This window comes from Eretmochelys imbricata, chromosome 5 (assembly GCF_965152235.1).
Source record: "Eretmochelys imbricata isolate rEreImb1 chromosome 5, rEreImb1.hap1, whole genome shotgun sequence".
NCBI classification, from domain to species: Eukaryota; Metazoa; Chordata; order Testudines; family Cheloniidae; genus Eretmochelys; species Eretmochelys imbricata.
Genome location: NC_135576.1, coordinates 22,200,499 through 22,219,908, shown reverse-complemented (window position 1 = coordinate 22,219,908; position 19,410 = coordinate 22,200,499). Strand labels below are relative to the sequence as shown.

General features: G+C 41.9%; 1 protein-coding gene across 1 annotated transcript in view; it reads left to right on the top strand.

Moving 5' to 3' along the window:
• CPLX4 (complexin 4) overlaps window positions 1-4,578 on the top strand; it is a 32,636-nt gene extending 28,058 nt beyond the window's left edge. The window contains exon 3 of the mRNA XM_077816231.1: window positions 4,218-4,578. Within this exon, the coding sequence (XP_077672357.1) occupies window positions 4,218-4,445 (228 nt within the window). The 3' untranslated portion in view covers window positions 4,446-4,578. The remainder of the gene's footprint in view (window positions 1-4,217) is intronic.
• Window positions 4,579-19,410: the final 14,832 nt, after the last annotated feature.

Genomic DNA, 19,410 nt, shown 5'->3' with positions numbered 1-19,410 from the left:
ACAGAGCAGGGGATGTTTGGGGTATGGGAGGGGCTCAGGGATGGGGCAGAGGTTTGGGGTGCAGGGGTGAGGGCTGTGGGGTGGGGCTGGAAGTGAGGGGTTCAGGGTTTTGGAGGAGGCTCTGGGCTGGGGCAGGGGGTTGGGGTGCAGGAGGGGGTCAGGGCTCTGGGCTTGGGGTGCAGGCTCTGGGGTGGGGCTGGGGATGAGGGGTTTGGGGTGCAGGAACGGGTTCTGGGTTTGTGGGGGCTCAGGGCTGGGGCAAGGGATTGGGGCACGAGGTTGGGGTGCAGGCTTACCTCGGACGGCTCCCAGTCAGTGGCGCAGTGGGGGTGCTAAGGCAGGCTTCCTGCCTTTCCTGGCACCACAGACTGCACTGTGCCCCAGAAGCGGCCAGTGCCAGCAGGCACAGTCCTCCCCTGCTCCCATTGGCTGGGAAGTGGGGAGCTGGTGCTAGGGGTGGGGGCAGCACGCAGATCCCTGTGGACCCCCAACTAGGAGCCGGACCTGCTGCTGGCTGCTTCCAGGGTGAAGCACAGTGTTGGAACAGGTAGGGACTAGCCTGCCTTAGCCGGGCAGCACCGCTGATGAGACTTTTAACGACCCAGTCGGTGCTGTTGACCAGAGCGGCCGTGACCCAGTGCTTTGCGTTCCACTCTGGTCTAGCCCAGTATCCTGTATTCCAACAGTGGCCAATGCCAGGTGTCCCAGAGGGAATGAACAGAACAGATAAACATCAAGTGATCCATCCCCTGTTGCCCATTCCCAGCTTCTGGCAAACAGAGGCTAGGGACACCATCTCTGCCCATCCTGGCTAATAGCAACTGATGGACCTATCCTCCATTAATTTATCTAGGTCTTTTTTGCACACCTTGTTATAGTCTTGGCCTTCACAACATCCTTTGGCAAAGAGTTCTACAGTTTGACTGTGCATTGTGTGAAGAAATACTTCCAGTATATCTTTTCTTGAGAAGGGGCAACCACATCTGCATGCAGAATTCAATATGTAGGTGTACCATGGATTTATATAGAGGCAATATGATATTTTCTGTCTTATTATCTATCCCTTTCTTAATGATGCCCAACATTCTGTTTGCTTTTTTGACTGCTGCTGCACATCGAGTGGGTGTTTCCAGAGAACTATCCACAATAACTCCACGATCTCTTTCTTGAGTGGTAACAGCTAATTTAGCCCACATCATTTATTTGTATATTTGGGATTATGCTTTCCAATGTGCATTACTTTGCATTTATTAATATTGAATTTCATTTGCTATTTTGTCGCCCAGTCACTCAGTTTTGAGAGTTCCTTTTGTAGCTCTTTGCAGTCTGCCTAGAACTATCTTGAGTAGTTTTGTATCTGCAAATTTTGCCACCTCACTGTTTACCCCTTTTTCCAGATCATCTATGAATATGTTGAATAGGACTGGTCCCAGTACAGACTCCTGAGGAACACCAGTATTTACCTCTCTCGATTCTGAAAACTGACCATTTATTCCTAACCTTTGTTTCCTATCTTTTAACCAGTTACCAGTCCATGAGAGGACCCTCCCTCTTATCCCATGACTGCTTACTTTGCTTGAGAGCCTTTGGTGAGGGACCTTGTTAAAGGCTTTCTGAAAATCTAAGTACACTATATGCACAGGATCCCCCTTGTCCACATGCTTGTTGACCTCCTCAAAGAATTGCAGTAGATTGGTGAGGCATTATTTCCCTTTACAGAAACCAAGTTGACTCTTCCTCAACAAGTTATGTTAATCTATGTGTCTAACAATTTTGGTCTTTATTATAGTTTCAACCAGTTTGCCTGGTACTGACGTCTGATTTACTGGCCTGTAATTGCCGGGATCACCTCTGCAGCCCTTTTAAAAAATTGGCGTCACATTACCTCCAGTCATTTGGTACAGAAGCTAATTTAAACGTTAGGTTACATACTACAGTTAGTAGTTCTGCAATTTCACATTTCGCATCCTCTACCATGAAGACTGATGCAAAGAATTCATGTTGTTTCTCCACAATGGCCTTATCGTCCTTGAATGCTCCTTCAGCATCTCGATCATCCAGTGGCCCCACTGTTTGTTTAGCAGGCTTCCTGCTTCTGATGTACTTAAAAACATTTTTGCTATTACTTTTTGAGTCTTTGGCTAGCTGTTCTTCAAATTCTTTTTTAGTCTTCCTAATTATATTTTTACACTTCATTTGCCAGAGATTATGCTCCTTTCTATTTCCCTCACTAGGATTTAACTTCTGCATTTTAAAGGATGCCTTTTTTGCCTCTCCCTGCTTCTCTTACTTCGTTGTTTAGCCACTGTGGCTCTCTTTTGGTTCTTTGTTTTTTAATTTGGGGTATACATTTAAGTTGAGCCTCTATTATGGTGTCTTTAAAAAGTTTCCATGAATCTTGCAGGGATTTTACTTTTGGTGCTGTACTTTTTAATTTCTGTTTAACTAACCTCCTCATTTTTGTGTCGTTCCCCTTTCTGAAATTAAATGCTACAGTGTTGGGCCGCTGTGGTGTTTTCCCCACCACAGGGATGTTAGATTTAATTATATTATGGTCACTATTGCCAAGGGGTCCAGCTGTATTCACCTCTTGGACTGATCATGTGCTCCACTTAGGACTAAATCAAGAATTGCCTCTCCTCTGGTGGGTTCCAGGACTAGCTGGTCCAAGAGTCAGTCATTTAAGGTGTCAAGAAACTTTATCTCTGCATCCCATCCTGAGGTGACATGTGCCCAGTCCATATGGGGATAGTTGAAATCCCCCATTATTATTGAGTTTTTTTATTTTAATAGCCTCTCTAATCTCCCTGAGCATTTCACAGTCACTATCACCATCCTGGTCAGGTGGTCAGTAATATATCCCTACTGTGATATTCTTATTATATGAGCATGGAATTATTATCCATAAAGATTCTATGGTACAGTTTGGTTCATTTAAGATTTTTTTACTTCATTTGATTCTATGCTTACTTTCACATATAGTGCCACTCCCCCACCAGCACGACTTGTTCTGCCCTTCTGATATATTTTGTACCCTAGTATGACTGTGTCCCACGGATTATCCTCATTCCACCAAGTTTCTGTAATGCCTATTATATCAATATCCTCATTTAATACAAGGCACTCTAGTTTACCCATCTTATTATTTAGACTTCTAGCATTGGCATATAAGCACTTAAAAATGTGTCCCTTTTTAGCTGTCTGCCATTACATGACGTAACTGAATGAGACTTTTTTCATTGGACTGTTTCTCATCAGATCCTACCCGTATTTTATCATCTTCCATCCTCGCCTTACTAGGACACAGGGAATATCCATTTATAGATACTCCCCCTAAGGGATGTCTCTGTCTGAACCACGTGCTCCTCCGCACCTGTTGATTTTCCCCAGAGAATTGATTGTATGGTAACTGCAGATATCGTTTACAGCTTGGAAAGAAACAGATCAGAAAAAATGACTTACTGAGTTTCTAATTTGGGGGTAGGGATGTGGCAGCCCAGCATAACATTACAATGGTCAAATTCTAAACGGGCAATCCCCACCCTCAGCCCAACCACTGCCACCATTCCTTTGATCGGAGGCCTTTTCCAACGGTCCGAGGAAATCCATTTTTTTCCAGCTTTCACTTACACTGCGCAAACAGATACATTGGCTTTGTTTTCAGGATCTAATAGATATTCTGTCAGCGTTCCGACAAAAAAAACAACAGCAGCACAATTTCGCTAAAGCTAATGCCTTCTGGACCACCTGTATAATCGACTTCTTAGCCTCAAAAACATTGCTTCATGTCATCTGTAGGTCACAGCTGAAAGAATAAGCTTCCAGAAGTGAGTTTATACTGCAGATTAGCTCCGGGAGTTGCAACAGGTTGATTTTGATGTTGTTGTTCGTTGTTTATGTAGCTAGATCACACACACAGAGTACCAACTTGTCACCACAATTAATAGTGATGACCAAGATTTTCAAAAGTGTCAAGTGATTCTGAGTACCTCCATTTTTGGCAGTGTTGTTTGAAACACCCTAAAGGAACCTGATTTTCAGAGGACATGTGCTCACCACTTTCTGAAAATCATACCTCTTAATGGTTTCCCAGGCTGGGCACCCAAATTCACTTGTTGTGTCTAAAAATCACCTTCAATAGCTGATAGATCAGGTTCTATATTAGCAAAGGCAGTGTGCTGTCATAATGGAATGGACTATATTTGTTTTTCTCACAGAGTGAAATGGATGAGAACCAGATACAAATGGCTGGTGATGATGTGGATTTACCAGAAGACCTTCAGAAAATGGTGGCAGAAGATCAAGTAGAAGAAGAAGACAAGGAGTCTATCCTTGGACAGTTACAGAACATTCAGAATATGGATATAGACACTATTAAAGAAAAAGCTCAAGCCACTTTCACTGAAATAAAGCAAGCAGCTGAACAGAAATGTTGTGTCATGTAAAAGAGAAACCAGGGCTTGAGAGCTTTTTGCAAACCATATGAATTTAATACTGTATCATGGGAGTTGCTGCACGGTACAAGCAAAATTGATGGAATGCCATATAGTTCCAAAGCAGTATGTGTACATATGAGAGAGCCAGAGAGAGACTTCTAAACCTCCAGATTTAAATCAATGTAGGAGATGTACCTGCTTAAATCACACTAACCTAGAGCTGGTCAGCATTTTTCAAACAAAAAAAAATTTTTTTTCCATGAAAAAATGGCATTTTCAAAATCAGCATTTTTCATGAAAAATTGTCAAATTATTTTTTGCAAAGAGTGCTGCCTTTTCTCCAAAATTTTTTATTGAAAAGATCAAAAAGCGTATCAGAATGGTTTTCAATTTTTTAACCAGAAATTGGGTCTTTGGTAAATGAAAAATGTCCATAATCACTGTGATATTGTTTTCAGAAAAAATAAATCATGAAAAAAATGTTAAAAATGAAAATTGGGTCCGTTTCAAACACTTCAGAACAAAAATAATGTTGAAATTTTGACATATTTTGCAAAACTAGACTTCCCTTTTTTGACCAGCTCTATGCTAAGCATAAAAAAAAAAAATCCTGAAATGTATAACACTGCATCCTAAGACAAATGCTTTATGGATTTAGAACTTGCAGTAGATGCTGCACAATCACACGGCTCTGAGTGAATATAGTGATTTTTGTGGTGAGTCAAAGATAGGTGGCTAGCACTAGAGCCAGGAATAATGAATAATGCAAACTTCTTCCAATTACTTTAACTGCTCCTCAGTCCTGAACTACAACACAAACTTACTCTTACAGTAGTGGGTCTCTCCTGGACTGCCATTTGTGCCAAATGATGTGGGTTTCTGATGTTGATAAATATCCAGCATAGGCTAAACTGAGATAACCAAATTTATTTTATTTAATACTTATTCTACAGGTGAAAGATGCTGTAGAAATGCAAAGTATTATCATTGTTATTAGATCCCACATCTCCAGAAGTGACAGGTGAGTATTTTTAAATTCATGGTGTCACCTTGTGCTCCTGCAGTTATCTTTGTTGTGCATCTTATACTATATACACATGTGGTGTGTTAGCAGTGAATCTGATTGAAGTCTGGGATTTGCACAACTTGAATAGAAGCTTTTTCTTTTTCAGCTGTTGATTTTTTTTCTCTCCACTATTTCTCATGCTTTTCTGTAACTCTAAATTACAATTATTAGCCACTGTAGAATATATTTTACTTCTCATGAAATGTGCTATTTATAAATCTCAGAACAAAGAACCAGTGAGATCAGGAAAGAAGAACCAGTGCACTTGTTAGACACAAATATTTATCTTATCTGCAGTTTTAGAGTGGGCTAAATCCTAAATTCCTTACTCAAGACAAGAGTCTGATCAGCTACACCAGTGTCAATTCTAAATAATTCCACTGACTTTCTTCTCATTTACACTGCTGTGACAGCAGAATCTGGCCTTTAGGTTTTAGTCTTGACTCAAGCAAAACTTTCATCAATGTCAACGAGAGACTTGCCTGAGTAAAGCCGAAGTAAATGCCAAGAGCCTGATTTCTCCTTTCACTTACCCTGATATAAAGTGGGAGTGACCGTAGCATAAATGGGAAGAATTAGGTCCTGAATAAGGACTTTGGGATTCGGTCCTGTAATCAGGTGAACACTAAGATAGGATTAATCATAATTTGATTGGTTTAGCCCTTTTCATCCCAAAAGTTCTCAAAGCACAAAGGTATGCAATGACCAGCTTCCCGCTGAGACAAGCTTGGCACAGCCTCTACTGGCAGACATGAGGCATTTTTTTTTCTAAGAGAGCCTATAATAAGAGACATTAAATTAGGGACTATGAGATAATTTGTCGATAGCTAGTGCAGAGCGTAGTCTTGTGGTTAAGGCAGTGAACTGGGACTCAAGATCAGATTCAGTGCCTGGTTCTGTCACAGACTTCCTGTGTGCCCTTCAGCAAATTATGTACTCTTTCTCTGCTGGAGTTCTCCACCTGTAACACAGAGGTAATAACACTTCTCTGTTGTAAGAATACACTAATTAACGCTCAATACTGCGGTGACGTGGGCTGTGTAATTCCTTGGACAGATAGACCAGGATGAAACTGACTAATATTCTACAATATGTGTACCTGGATTAATGCTCTTTGAGAGGTTTATATGTCTGTCTCTCTCTCTCTCTCTCCCTCCCCTCCCCCTTAGTTTACATTGAACAAATGCATTAAAATATGGTCGCTTTTTCATTGTGAACACACAGGCCAAACCTGGTCTCACTTATCTTCCTTGAAACGGCCAAAGGCAGCTTTAAAGTGGACTTTAGATATGAGATCCATGAAGAGTTCAACACCACTGCCCCCAGTCCTCCAGTTTTTAGTTACTTCTTCCCAACAGCTTCCACCTTTAATATTGGACTAATGGATTTATTTGAGTTAAAACTGGCCTCTGGGGGATCAGCCCCCTGAACTCCCTAGGGGAGGGAGTGCCTTGTATCTTTCAGGATCTACAAAAGTGGTTCTCAAACTTTTGTACTGGTGACCCCTTTCACATAGTAAGCGTCTGAGTGAGACCCCCCATTCCTAAATTAAAAACACTTTTTTATATATTTAACACCATTATAAATGCTGGCTGCAAAGCGGGATTTGGGGTGGAGGCTGACAGCTCATGACCCCCCATGTAATCACCTCACGATCCCCTGGGGGGTCCTGAGCCCCAGTTTGAGAACCCCTGATCTACAACGTGGTCAGTGAAGGAGCTTTGTTGAGAATTTCCAAAGGAATTCCTGTTTGATGGTCTTCAGAAAGGAGGTGTGGTTGCTTTGAAATGGGACCTTCAGAGGGTGGGTATAGTGTGGAAGTAGCTGGGCATTCTCAGAGTCCAACGGTAGATACAGAGAAACACCTGCCTCTCTATTATTGAACATTTAAAGGGATTCTGTCAACTTAAACCAGGTCTGCTACACACATTCCTTTTCCTATGTTACTAATCATACCCTAGGTACTAAATGTGAAAGACCCTTTAAAATCTAGTGTACCAGTCTTTGCTGATGCTCTCTCTTTACCTGTTGCATATCCCTTGGCTTGGCACTGAATATCAAAAGAAGCCAGTTTCACTTTCAGGATTTGGTGCTGCAATGATTGGATTGCAGTGTTTTTATTGATTTAAACACAATGGTTTTTACTGGAATTTAAAAGCATTGAAGAGACATTTATATTGATCCTAAGCATTAGTTTTATAAAGTTTTGCTTTCACAAAATGTATATTTTGCTCAATTTAAGAGGGCAACATTCCCTTGGAATATAAAGTTCTTCTCCCTTTATCCCAGCCCCCTACTTGAATAAATGTAATAAAAATGTACTTCACTAGCTTTATGAACAACAGCATATAACGTTTTATTGAACCAGAAAACATTCATGTGAACAGCTGCTGACAGTTTACTCATCCCATGTATGTAAGAAAGAGGAATTAGAAGATCTCAGTAGGGGATTGATCCTGCACCATTCAGGTCAATGGGAGTTTTCCACTCATTTGAGTGGGAGTAGAATCAATTTCTAAGGATGGATCGATTCTCTAAATGTAATATATTCGCCCGCCTCCTCCACCACTCCATCTTGTTAGCAATGTCAAGGCGTTGGCTTAGGTGTTGTACCAGTGCTTCCATTTAGCCTGCAAGCTTACCAATATGATACTCAAGAAAGAAGCAATATCTTAGGTGCTTTATCACAGGAAAAAATAGACTGGATAAGTTCATCCAAAACTTTTACAAGTTTATCATCTCATCAACAATGTGTCCCCCATCCACAGTGCAACTCCAGTTGCTCAAAGGGATTGAGAGCACTATATGGCTTCAAATGTTCATTATATATCATATCAAGGGCCATTTTTGTATTCATTTGGCGGAGTATATTCATCATTTTAAACTGGTTACCCTTTTGTGTGGAGTGGGAAAACGTAGGCAATCTTATTTAAAATCTTTGTTTGTTTCCCAGCACTTGCTTCAGAAAATATGCTCTTATCAGTTAAGGTTATTTAGCGATTTTAGCAATGTTTATGTATTTAATACATCAGTCCTGGCTGTTGAGCAGTTAGGAAAGATTTGAATGTCAGGGATGGGTTTATGGGGCATGAAAGAGACTCAGGATATTGTGTCCAGTCCATTTTTGCTAGCATTATGTAGGTAATATTGTTTCTATGGTTGCTTTGAAGGTAGATAGTAGCAGCAACAGTACACAGCTGTAGCCCCACTTTCAGACCCTCCCATCAAAGTAACTGTAGTTCAAGCCACCAACTGTACTGCTCCGTTCACATCAACTGTCCCGATCTCTGTGTTTTTCTGTCTCTCAATCCCTCACCAAGCAGGGAAAAAAACCCTTTAAGGTTGTGGTTATCAGTCCCAAACTCCCAGGCAGGTGTCAATCAAGTACAAACACACACCACGGCAGCATCAGTCTGATGTTGCCTGGCTTCTCAGAAGGGGCACTTCATTTTAATGTAATATATGTGAAAGGAACTTCTGCCTTTGAGACCGTGTGCTAAGAATGATGCAAGTTCCCCATAAATCACAGGTCCTGAGTTTTTAAAGGTGACCCCTGCTTTTTAGGTCCTTTTTGCTTTTCTATGATGTTTAATGAAAGTCTAAAATTTTTATTTTTTTTTTAGGACTTGTCAAGGTTCCTCCCCCACTCTGAACTCTAGGGTACAGATGTGGGGACCTGCATGAAAAAACCTCCTAAGCTTATCTTTACCAGCTTAGGTCAAAACTTCCCCAAGGTACAAAATATTCCACCCGTTGTCCTTGGACTGGCCGCTACCACCACCAAACTAATACTGGTTACTGGGGAAGAGCTGTTTTGACGCGTCTTTCCCCCCAAAATACTTCCCAAAACCCTGTACCCCACTTCCTGGACAAGGTTTGGTAAAAAGCCTCACCAATTTGCATAGGTGACCACAGACCCAAACCCTTGGATCTGAGAACAATGAAAAAGCATTCAGTTTTTTTACAAGAAGACTTTTAATAAAAAATAGAAGTAAATAGAAATAAAGAAATCCCCCCTGTAAAATCAGGATGGTAGATATCTTACAGGGTAATTAGATTCAAAAACATAGAGAACCCCTCTAGGCAAAACCTTAAGTTACAAAAAAGATACACAGACAGAAATAGTTATTCTATTCAGCACAATTCTTTTCTCAGCCATTTAAAGAAATCATAATCTAACACATACCTAGCTAGATTACTTACTAAAAGTTCTAAGACTCCATTCCTGGTCTATCCCTGGCCAAGACCCAGCATACAGACAGACACAGACCCTTTGTTTCTCTCCCTCCTCCCAGCTTTTGAAAGTATCTTGTCTCCTCATTGGTCATTTTGGTCAGGTGCCAGCGAGGTTACCTTTAGCTTCTTAACCCTTTACAGGTGAGAGGAGCTTTCCCCTGGCCAGGAGGGATTTCAAAGGGGTTTACCCTTCCCTTTATATTTATGACAGGACTAAATAAATAAAAGATTACTGTGGGGGAGAGTTGCCCTACTTGGTCTTTTCCATCAAAAATTCAGGTCCTCTCTCTCTAGCATTTTATGATCCCAGAGATTGAAAGTTGGGCAACTACAGCCCTGATTGATTGTGTGACACCTGCAACTGACTATGGAGCTTAAAATGGGTGCAGGGCTGTGCCTGCATATAATTAATTGCAGGATCTGGGCCTGAGAGGAGGTGAGATTTGAATCAAGGTGTTGGCCATGTTTACATGCAAAAGTTGTACTATTTTAACCATACTGGTATAAGTAAAGTGGTACAACAGCCCTGGAGTGGATGCAGTTATACCTGTATATCTTAGGGCTTGTCTACCCGCTGGATCAGCGGGCAGCAATCGATCCCGTGGGGGTCATAGAATCATAGAATATCAGGGTTGGAAGGGACCTCAGGAGATCATCTAGTCCAACCCCCTGCTCAAAGCAGGGCCAATCCCCAGTTTTTGCCCCAGATCCCTAAATGGCCCCCTCAAGGATTGAACTCACAACCCTGAGTTTAGCAGGCCAATGCTCTCCTGTCGACTCCGGTACTCCACCAGAATGAGAAGCGCAAGCAGAGTCGACAGGAGAGTGTCAGCTGTTGACTTACCGCAGTGAAGACACCACAGTAAGTAGATCTAAGTACATCAACTTCAGCTATGCTATTCACGACCCCGCACGGTAGCGTAGACAAGCCCTTATGCCTATATGGTCAGGGGGAGAAGATATATCTGTAAAAGGCATCTTTACACTGGTATAACTGAGTCTACACAAGGGATTGTCTCGGTATAACTACATTGGTAAAAATAAAACCACATTCCTTGCCAACATGGTACAAAAATGGTGGGTAGAGCTTGACTCTGAGTTTGAACACCATTTAACTTTAATGACTTTGATTAACATTCTGGGGAAAGAAACATTTGCTAAAGATTCAGTACTGTCCTTCAATTATGGTGAGAGATCCAACAACATAAACCTGCTACGTCCTCCAACAAGACCAGGTGAATCAGACCTATCATTCCTAATACCGGTAAGGTAAGAAAACAGAAAGTAGAAGAAGAAAACCTTTCCTCCCCTCTTTGTACAGTTGTCAAGAATCACAAATGGTACAAGACCAAAGTTTTAAAAGTCCTTCGCAGGTGACTTTTAGGACAAGCTCTGAGAAGGCTTCAGCACATTTAAAGGCTTCTCTTAGAAAGAGGAGGGAATCTTCAACACAAACTGTTTCAATGAAATTATTATTTTTTGTATCTTAACTGCTTTAGCAACACAGGTAATGCATCCTGTGAAAATGGGCTATCATCTTGACCGAGGCAGAAGTTGCATTTATTATCAATGGGGGTTCAACCTGTGTCAGGCATACAAGACTGGTTTCAAAATATGGCAAAGGTGATGTATAAGTAAAGAGAAGGGAAAAAATTGTATATATTTATTACCAGTAATTTATAAATCATGCTTCCCAAAACATGTGCAATCAGCATTATAAAACAGTTAGAAAAATCGGCTGTCAACTCTGATATTGTATAGTAACCAGTTGATTACAGATACACTGCATGACACCCAGTGTGTCTCCATTATAAACATGAAAAAAGACTACAACAGGAACATTTAAAGCCTCTTAAAATGTATTCTTCTCCTTCTGATGGGAAGTTGCCCATGCTTAACCCTGTACAGTTAATCAAGCTGTTGGTAGCAATTTTGTCTCTGAGTCAAGTGTTGCAGGTTCAAGTACCAGTACAGGAACGTTGGCTCACACCCACTGTGGCCACTGTAGGAGGTGCTATAGTGCTAGATGAGGGATGACACATCTAGCATGTTTAAACTGACTGTCCCTTGGGCCTCCCAAGCTGGAAGTTAAAAATCCAGCAGCCATGTAGAAAAGAGGAAAGGAAAACTCTGGCTTTGTGTGACGGGGTGGACTAGGCCTAGAGGCCCCCTGCTGGAGGCCTCAGGGTCCTGCTATACTCATCCCAGAGAAGAAGCAGTGGAGAGGTCCTCCAAGCAGACCAGAGTGGCTGCAGGGGAAGCAGCCAATAAGGGCCCAGGAGGGCCCTATAAAAAGGAGCTACAGAGCTGGAGACAGGCAATTCCTTGCTGGAGCTAGAAGAGTGCAGAGGGGCTCCTGGCTGGCAAAGGGAAGACCAACACAATGGACAGCTTAGTGCTAGTAGAGACCAGAGGAGCAAGGAAGAGCTCCTGGCTGGCTACTGGGCCTGAGCTTAGAAGAGCCCTGAGCTAATGGTTAGGTATTGGTCAAGGCTGGGGCTGCAGGCAAGTGGCCCAGGGAACTGAAGATAGTTTTACTAAAGGGACACAGTGGTGCATGGCTGCTATTCTTAGAATTCCTAGGCTGGGACCAGAGTCGTGGGTGGGCCTGCCCTCCTCCCCACTCTGGGGAAGGGCCTACAATTGGACATCAGTAAACCCCCAGAAAGGGACTGAACTGTCAGGAGGCCCAGGTGAAGACTGGGGCCAAAACAGGCTAAGAGAGCAAAACCGTTGCCTCCAGGGAGGAAGCCCTGGGGGTGCAGCCTGATGGCGGGGCTGGGACTGGTTGAAAGACCGCAGACACACCCAACCAGAGGGGGTGCTCATGAGAGGCGGACGCTGGCCCCATTACAGTGTGCTTGACATTTCCTCTCTAAATTTCTTGAAGAGAGATGCTAACGTCTATGCCTGTGGGTCAGCTATTGCTAAGCTCCTAATAGCTACTTCATTTGCCTTTGTATTCACTGCAATACCAGTAACTAAGGGCCTTGTTCTTTGAGGGGCTTAGAACCCTCAACTTCTGCTGCAGCTGAGACCTGGGCTTACTAATGTTCCACCTTTCAAACATGGGGGATACATATACTAATTAGTTCTCAAAATTATCCAACACCCTAATCCTCCCTGCAACTGATTCTCCCTCCCACTGAGGGAGCTGGCTCACTCCCAGCCTCTGACCCAGCCCCACCCTCACCACCTAGCAATCCAATCTAACACCTCATATGAGTTATTTCCTTCTTCTTAAGTGCTGCCCTGTTACCATCTGCTCCAGCTTCCCAACAGTTCCTTCTCTTTGGAGAGGCATACATCATCCAATCACCTCCCAACTGCCAATTCCTGACCTAGTGGTCCAACCTGGGCAATGGTAAGGTAAGTCACATGGAAAGCACGTGCTAGAGATAGAAGTAACGCTGATCAAAAAAATGGACAAACCAGTTCATGTGGAAATCTCAGCTGTTTCCACTGTGCGGGGTTTGAAGCAGAACGATTTTTTGATTTTGAATATTTTCTAGGACTGTTGTTTAATCGCAGTTAACTCACATGATTAACTCAAATAATCTCAATTAATTGCAGTTTTATTCGCACTGTTAAACAATAGAATACCAATTGAAATTTATTAAATATTTTTTGATCTTGTACATTTCCAAATATATTGATATCAATTACAACACAGAATACAAAGTGTACAGTGCTCACTGTATTACTTTTGATTAAATATTTGCACTCTAAAAATATTTTTCAATTCACCTCATACAAGTACTGTAGTGCAATCTCTTTATCATGAAAGTGCAACTTACAAATGTAGATTGTTTGTTACATAACTGCACTCCATAACAAAACAATGTAAAACTTGAGAGCCTACAAGTTTAGTCAGTCCTACTTCTTGTCCCCAATCACTAAGAGAAACAAGTTTATTTACATGTACGGGAGATAACGCAGCTTGCCTTTTATTTTCCATGTCACCTGAAAGTGAGAACAGGTGTTTGCATGGCACTTTTGTCACTGGCATTGTAAGGTACAGTATTTATGTGCCAGATATGCTAAACATTCATATGCCTCTTCATGCTTCAACCACCATTCCAGAGAACATGTTGATGATGCTTGTTTCAAAAAATGAATTTGTTACATGTGACTGTCCTCCTTGGAGGAGAATTGTATGTCTCCTGCTCCATGGGTTTACCCTCATTCTGCCATATATTTAGTGTTATGTTAGTCTCAGATGATGACCCAGCATATGTTGTTTGATTTAAGAACACTTTCACTGCAGATTTCACAAAGCAGGTTCCAATATCAAATTTCTAAAGATAGCTACAGCACTGACCCAAGGTTTAAGAATCTGAAGTGCCTTCCAAAATCTGAGAGGGATGAGGTGTGGAATGTGGTTTCAAAAATCTTAAAAGAGAAACACTCTGAAGCAGAAACTACAGAACCCGAACCACCAAAAAAGAAAATCAACCTTCTGCTGGTGGCATCTGATTCAGATGATGAAAATGAACATGTGTCAGTCTACGCTGCTTTGCATCATTGTTGAGCAGAAGTGCAAGCATCCAGAGGCCTCAGTCAGTGTTCAAGACCCCATTGTGCTAGGCTCCCCATATTGTAAACTATGATTTGGATATTCTCATTATTATCTTTAGATGCAAAATTTAAAAATAATATAAGCCTAAGGTTCGGTCCTTGATTTGGTTACAGGTAATTTATTTCATTCAGTCTAAGAACCTTTAGTGACACAATGAGTGATGAAATTCAAAATTTTATTATGATAAAACTAAAACATGCATGTATAGAAATTGCAGTATAACAAATTAACGCTACATTTATACTCACATTGCTGAGATGAAATAACACCACGGGGTGATCACTCATTTGCTGAAGGAATGGGTGTAGGGTCCTCCCTTTTAAGCTGTGTATGGGACTCTCCATAAATTGGTAGCTACCCTATTTATAACAAATTACAATTAGCTAATGAATAGTAAATAGTATATCTCTTTTTTCCACCACTATAGTTATTCTGTTATAGTGATAGATGCCTGAAGGGGTTTGATTAAACAAATTATTTTTAATTCCTTACAAATGCGCTAGTCCATTTAATGCCAAAGTTGTACAATATGTACGTGTGAAAAGCAAGGTGTTTGAACTCTAGGACTTAAGTGTGTGGGTGTATATAAGGGTGCGGTTGTAAAAAGACATAGTTTGATTTGGCACAACCTGTTGTTTCCACCAAATTAGCCCTATATGTAATGCAAATTTGACCCTGATCATGCCTAGGTTGACAGATGTCAATATGGGCCTTTTTTGTGTTTCCTATGTAATATTAAGGGCGGGGAGGAATGGACTCGTGCCACTTTAAAAAAAGCTGGATTTGATTTTTTTTGTTTTATAAAGTCCATTCTTGTCTGGCCTAGAAGACTGGAAGACTGAATAACTAGGAGAATAACAGCTCAGATACCAAGGATGTGAAAGCTGGTTATGTCCCCAAATTCTCACTCGTGCTTTGCTGCACTACAAGTGTTCTTACTGAAGTCAATGGGCTACTAATAATAGTAAAACTAAGCACATGCGTGAGTTTGGGCAGGGTATAAATGAAGGCTCAAGTGATTTTTTTTTTTTTTTAAAGACTGTTTAAGTTCTTGGGCCAGAAAGTTTTCTTTCACTCTTACAAAAACCTGACAGCCTAGATTTTTGCTTTGTCGTCTTTGCCATGTTTACACTGTATGCACAGCTATTGGCCAACAGATTCCTGAGTGTTGAATCAAGCCATTTAGTTTTAATTCAGAATTCCCTTATAAAAAAAGGGCTCCCAGTGCCTGTGACCATGGGATCATAGAGTTAGTGATAAGAAAGTTCTGTAGATCCATGCAACTAACTTCACCATCTAGTATAAGGTAGTTCCGTGTGGTATATTTTCTAAGTTTTTTTAATCGACTGCGATGCAATAGAAGCTGCTCTGTATTAATTTATGAATACTGTGTGTAGACCTGGTTATTGAGATATTCACTGTATGAATATATTGGTTTAATTTTAATAGGGGACTGTCAGGAAAGGAAAGAATGACTCAAGATAAGTCACTTGAGCGTTGTTGAGGGACAATGCCAGAGGAGGATCCTGGCTCCATCTCCTACTGAGCCTACAGGCTGGGTTTGTCCAGAAGGGCCAAAGCTCAAGAATGCAGAACAAAAAAAGAATGTCTCTTAATGGAATGAAGAGCTGTTCTGGGAAACCAGACTGAGAGACAGGAACTTGCTGGCATGTCTGAAGAAGTTAGGCCTGCCTAAGTTACCATAAGGGGATGGTATCAACTGTTTGGTTTTTAAACCCTTTTTTCCCCTAAATGCTTTGTTCTTACTGCAAAACAAACAACATTTTTAGTTTCAGAAGGCTGTCTTGTCACTGTGTTTACCTGTGGACACAGGCTCCTGAAGGGAAGAACTGCAGGTGCCACCCCCTGTCAGATCTGGTGGGCAAGCCTGGTGGATCCACAGGGGACTATCGCCCCAGGGCCTGGTCTAAGAGTGGAGGAATTGTGAAATTCCGTCCCAGAACAGGTGAAGACATGAGGTCTGGCACCTGGAAGATGGATTCGGAGGTACCAGAGTGGGGCAATGGTACAGCTAGCCCTGTAACTGTGACACCCATTGTGTTGTATCTCTGGGCAATTATTGTTTCGAAGGTGAACTGCAGTGGATTGCCAATAACTGGATTTGTTATAATATGGTTCTCCTCTAAGCCAGGTACAAGCATGGGGCCTTCCCCCCAAAAGGGGGGGTTGTTTTGGGTGTATGTTTGCTTTTTCACCTTAGAAAATAGCAGGAATGTCAAGTTTTGGTCTTCCCTTTTTCTGAAAGGCTTCTGGGACATCTCAAAGGTGTGTATTGTGAGTACTCGCATCTTAACTGAAGGGGTGAGGATAAGCTTTAATAAAGACCCCGTTTCTCCAAAGAGTACTTTAGACATCAGAGTTTAATGTGTTTTCTGCGTGAAATCCCCCCCCCCCCTTGCTTGAGTTTGTCTCTTGTGATGTCATCATGTCACCAGTCCCCACAGTTTTTTCCAGAATGTTTTTACTTAGGTTAAAAACAAAATAAAACAGATTTGTGTTAAACTAAAAAGTTTCAGCCTGCTTTTCTACATCACCAAGGGAAAAAAAGTCACAAGCCCAATTTCAACTTATCTTTTAACTTCTGGTGATCAATCCATGCCTCCATTTGTATTTTTTCCCTATATCAACCTGATACTACCTCCAAACCTTTGTCTAGCTTTGCAGATTAAATTACCTTATCTAAAAACACCACAGTAAACACATCTAAAGCATTTGACCTTTGAATTAAAACGTGACCGGAACATCTTGAAAATCTTATTGAAAGCATCTAGTGGTTTCAAGCAGCTAATTAAATTCGTCAGTACATATAGGATCAGCATTTTCACAGTTTAAAGGGTCAAAGGAGAAAGTACAATCGGAATCACTGCACAAGTGATTAATGAGATTCCATAAAAATTAAGGTTTGAATGAAGCGAATAGATTTGAAGTGTAATGACAAGTCACTGTTAAAAAAGACTTTTCGCTGTACACTGTCCCACATTACTAAAAAGTAATGTATTTTTTAACGTATGGGTGATCTGTGCCGAATTATAGGGGTTGGGGGCAGCTATATAAGAACTTCAAAGCAAATGGGTGCTGTCCCAGGGCTGATATTAACAAGAGTGAAGTGAACTAAAATGCCTTTTGAAAGGGATCTGATTATTCTATGCACTATTTAAAAAGATAAGCCAAGGACTTAAAACAAAAACACACCAGCTAGAATTTTGAAACTTGGGTGACTAATATTCGGTACCTGGATCTACGTTTAGGCCCCTAAGTAAGGGGCTTGATTTTTCACTGGAATCTGTAAGTGTTCAGCTCCTCTGGGAATCAAATCACTTATTTGAGACAACTTTCAAAACTGTATACGGAAGAGATGGCACTTTGCTGAAAGAGGCATGGTGCGGCCTACAAAAAACACCCCCGAGGACTTGTGGACTGGAATGCAAACACACCTTGCACTTTGCGGAGAAATCGGTTGAGATTCCCAGCCGGGCTTAGGTTAGCAAAAAATCTAAAAGCAGCAGCCAGAAGAGAAAGAAAAGCAAGGGGCCTGGCCAGTAAATCCTTCCGGGCATCTGACCCACGGGCTGTCACTTAAAGACGATGACCTCATGCGCTGCTCGTTAAAGGGCTCGCGTTTTCAGAAATTAGCTTGCCACTTTCTTCAACGGCATTTACAATCCTTGACAAATACTGAGGGGAGGAGTTTCTGGGTAATGGACAGGGGTTTTTTTGGTTTTGTTGTTTTTGTAATGTAGGAGTCGCATATGGGAAGACATTATTTGCCCCAGTAACTGTGAGCACTAGGTCCCCTGCCTTCAGTGAGATCACTGGCAAGAGATGGTTAAATATGGGTGCACATCTTTGAAGAATCAGTGTCTTAAATTGCCTCACAGGGAATCTAGCAGTTTATTACCAATCAAAACTGACAAATTCCTTAGTAACACCACTTACTTCTTAAATAGCACTTTTCTTCTGTGGATTTCAAAGTGCCTTACAAAGGAGGGAAGCATCAGTAATATCTCCGTTTTTCTGGTGAGGAAATTGAGGCACGGAAGTGAAGTGACTTGCTGAGGTCCCTCAATAGGCCAGTGGCAGAGCTCTGAACAGAACTGATTTTACACACAAAAAGAGCTCAGCCATCCCACCTGCATAAATCAGAAGCACAAGCCCCAGCGGGTACCACTCCATTGGTGGTAACAAAGGGGGAAGGGGCAGGATAGACCTGCTCGGAGCCTGTCTGTCTTTTTAAACACAGCTGTGACTGATCTGCACCCATGCTCCCATGAATGGGGCTGCGCAGGTGCTCGAGCAAACGTGGGAGAAAATCCTCAACGCAGACCAAGCCCTCTACATTTCTGCCAGTTCACCTCGTATCGGCAGGTGTCTGAGCTTTGTGGAGGTGGCCCTGGACGTGTGGGACTCAGTCCATGCCTCCGCGTCCTCACTGAAACTCATTCAGGGGGAGTCAAGGCTGAGCCCTGTGTCGCTCACCTCTGCTCCCCCTCGCCCCTGTTACTTCTCAGAGAAATGATTACTCTTATTTCATGTGTATATAGAGGAAGTGCCTAGAAGCCTCCGCGAGGTAACACACACACAACGTATAGTCACGCTCAGTCCTTCCTACTCCCACCTCACGTGTAGTAACCTACAAGGGGTCTCTAACCTCTTCAGCGTGCGCTGTTCATGATGCATGTATGTTTCATCTGCACTGGGCTGAATAGCAGCCCGCGAGTGAAATGTTTTATTGTGTTTGTTTGTATTATATGTGAAACTCCACAATTTACTTGGTGCTACACAAGACACAAAATGAGAGAGTCCCTGCCTCCAAGGGGTTCCCCTCTAGGAGCAGGTTTTGGTTTGCTTTGATCTCTTCTATGTTTCTTGTTGGCACGTTGTTCCATTTTAAAGGCATTGCAGTCTTAGACTGTAATCTTCATTAGCTGTATCTCACCCTGAATGTTGTGGCACTGGTGGGCCTTTTAGAAATAAAGCTTGGGATTTTCCAAGGAGTTTAAGAGATTGAGAGTCCTTTGATAACCCAGCCGAAATGATTCCTGTACTGCTTATTTATTCGTGCATCTGGACAG